The following is a 2,745-nucleotide window of genomic DNA, read 5'->3' on the forward strand; positions in this document are numbered from 1 at the left end:
CTGGTGGCCTGGGCGGTGTCCAACTGGAATCCACAGTCTGCCAGGGTGCGCTACTACCAGACCCTGCAGGCACATCTCAAGGTGGACGTGTACGGGCGCTCCCACAAGCCGCTGCCCCAGGGGACCATGATGGAGACGCTGTCCCGGTACAAGTTCTACCTGGCCTTCGAGAACTCCGTGCACCCCGACTACATCACCGAGAAGCTGTGGAGGAACGCCCTGGAGGCCTGGGCCGTGCCCGTGGTGCTGGGCCCCAGCAGGAGCAACTACGAGAAGTTCCTGCCGCCCGACGCCTTCATCCACGTGGACGACTTCCAGAGCCCCAAGGACCTGGCCCAGTACCTGCAGGCACTGGACAAGGACCACGCCCGCTACCTGCGCTACTTTCGCTGGCGGGAGACGCTGCGGCCTGGCTTCTTCAGCTGGGCACGGTGTTTCTGCCAGGCCTGCTGGAAGCTGCAGCAGGAACCCAGGTACCAGACGGTGCGCAGCATAGCCGCTTGGTTCACCTGAGAGGCCGGCGTGGGGCCTGGGCTGCCGGGGAGCGCGCTTTCCCCGGGCCTCACTGAGCGGGACCTCACCCACCTAGGGACTCACTAGTCTGGGGATTTACCTACCTGGGGCCTTACCATCTACTGGGCTCACTTCCCTGGGACCTCACCTGCCTGGGGCCTCACCTGCCTGGGGCCTCGCCTGCTGGAGGCTTTGGTGGCTGACATGACATTTACCTGGGATTTCACATGCCAGCCTTCATGGCTGCCAGGAGCCTGCCCTGTTGGGGACCTTGCCTGCTAGAGGCAGCACCTACTGAGGATCTCACCTGTCGGGACTTGACCTGCTGGGGTCCAGCTCCCAGGGACCTTGCCATACTGAATCTCACCTGCTGGGAGCCTCACCTGCTGGGGACCTCACCCTGGAAGGCACTGGGCCCTGGGAACCGGCACCCTCGAAGCCTTGCCCCAGGTGATGGTGCTGGCTGGCTGACCTGTGGTTCTACTCTGTTTGTAACCAACTGTGAGAGGTACAGACAGACAGTGCTTTACCGTTTTCAGACAAGAATGCTTTGAGGAAAACTCCTGTGTCCCTCACTCTAGGATGGGGTGCTCATGCAGGCGATTCTGCCCCCAAGGGCACTTGGCAATGTCCAGAGACATTTCCAGTTGTCACAACCAGGGGAGGATGAGGTCACTTAGTGGGTAGAGGCCGGGGTTACTCTGAACCCGCTACGATGTACAGGTCGGGGTCCCATAAACAACAATGATGGTTCCAAATGTCCAGGAGCAGAAAACCCTGTTCTAGAACTTTCTATGGCCCTAGAGGTCAAGCCGCTTGGTTGGGGGGGGTGGAGGTCAGATCCCTCTGGGGTCCTCTCCTCCAGCGGGCTTCCCGGAGTGGGCTCTGGCACGCACCCAGAAGTAAAAGTCGGTTTTCTGAAGATCTCAGGTCAAGAACTCCAAAGTCAGGCAAGCCCTGCATAGAGCCCTGCTCCACTGCTTAGGGGCCACAGGTGGGTTCTGAGTGTAAATGAGGACCAAGGGGGACCTGGTGTTGGAAGGTAGTGGTGAATCCCAGGTGTTCTCTGAGCCTCAGTTTCCCCATTTGCACAGTGGACATGCAGGCTCCAAGGGCTGAGTGGGGCCCACACTCTCCAGAGGTGAAGTTGGGCAAGGCTGGGATAAAGGGACCCTCTCTGCCCAGGGCACAGGGCCCAAGGGCACTGGATGTGTTGCCTGAGTTGTGCAGGACAGGTCAGGGAGGGGAAGCGTCCCCTGAGGAGGAGGTCAAAGGGTTTGTGTGTGACCGACAGCAGGGGTATGCACATGGCTGGGGGGACACTCGGTATGACCATCAGCAGGTCGGTGTCACGAACGCATCACTGTGGGTGTGACCTCGGCGTGACTCTGATAGTGCCCGCGGATGCGTCGTGATGCCCGCCCATGGTGCTATGTGGGTGTTCGTGGGTGGTGGCGATTCCCAGTGTGAGATGGACTGTGTGTCCCTGGGAGTGAGGCTTTGAGTGTTTGATGGCATGGGGGCCCCTCTCCGAGTGTGCGGGCCTCTCCGAGTCTGTGTGTCTCTCTGTGTGACCATGCAAGGCTGTGTCTGCATGGACCTGTGTCCTTGGGTGTGGTGAAGTGGGCTGTGTGCGGCCACCTATGGGGCTCTAAGCTGTGTCTGCCAGTGGCTGTGACCGTGTGTGTGGCCTTGTGGATGAGCAGGGAGAGGTAGGGTTCTTAAAATATTACAGGTCGGGCGCGGTGGCTCATGCCTGTAATCCCAGCACTTTGGGAGGCCGAGGCGGGCGGATCACCTGAGGTCAGGAGTTCGAGACCAGCCTGACCAACATGGAAAAACCCCATTTCTACTAAAAATACAAAATTAGCCGGGCATGGTGGTACATGTCTGTAATCCCAGCTACTTGGGAGGCTGAGGCAGGAGAATCACTTGAACCTGGGAGGCAGAGGTTGTGGTGAGCCGAGATCGTGCCATTGCGCTCTAGGCTCAGCGACAGAGCAAAACACCATCTCAAAAACATAAAAAAACTATTACAGGAGGGGAAACTGAGGCCCACAGAGGACCAGGGACCCAGGCCAATCATTCCTCCCAGCAGGGGGGTCTGCAGAGACCCCGCAGGATGTTGAGGGGATCAGCGTGACCTCAGCCTCCTGAAGAAGGTGCGGACAGTGGCTCCACTTTGCAGAGAAGGTGGCTGAGGCCCAGAGAAGTTGAGGAACTCACCCAAGG

At 59.3% G+C, this 2,745-nt stretch overlaps 1 protein-coding gene across 1 annotated transcript; it reads left to right on the forward strand.

Moving 5' to 3' along the window:
- Positions 1–3: 3 nt before the first annotated feature.
- On the forward strand, positions 4–524 carry LOC116547080 (alpha-(1,3)-fucosyltransferase 5; the record flags this gene model as incomplete). Its single annotated transcript, XM_032273142.1, has 1 exon — positions 4–524. A coding segment is annotated over one exon (510 nt), but the record flags the coding sequence as incomplete, so codon positions are not given.
- Between the last annotated feature and the right edge of the window lie 2,221 nt (positions 525–2,745).

Source organism: Sapajus apella, unplaced genomic scaffold, assembly GCF_009761245.1.
Source record: "Sapajus apella isolate SASKATOON/1434 unplaced genomic scaffold, GSC_monkey_1.0 scaffold2024, whole genome shotgun sequence".
Lineage (NCBI taxonomy): Eukaryota > Metazoa > Chordata > Mammalia > Primates > Cebidae > Sapajus > Sapajus apella.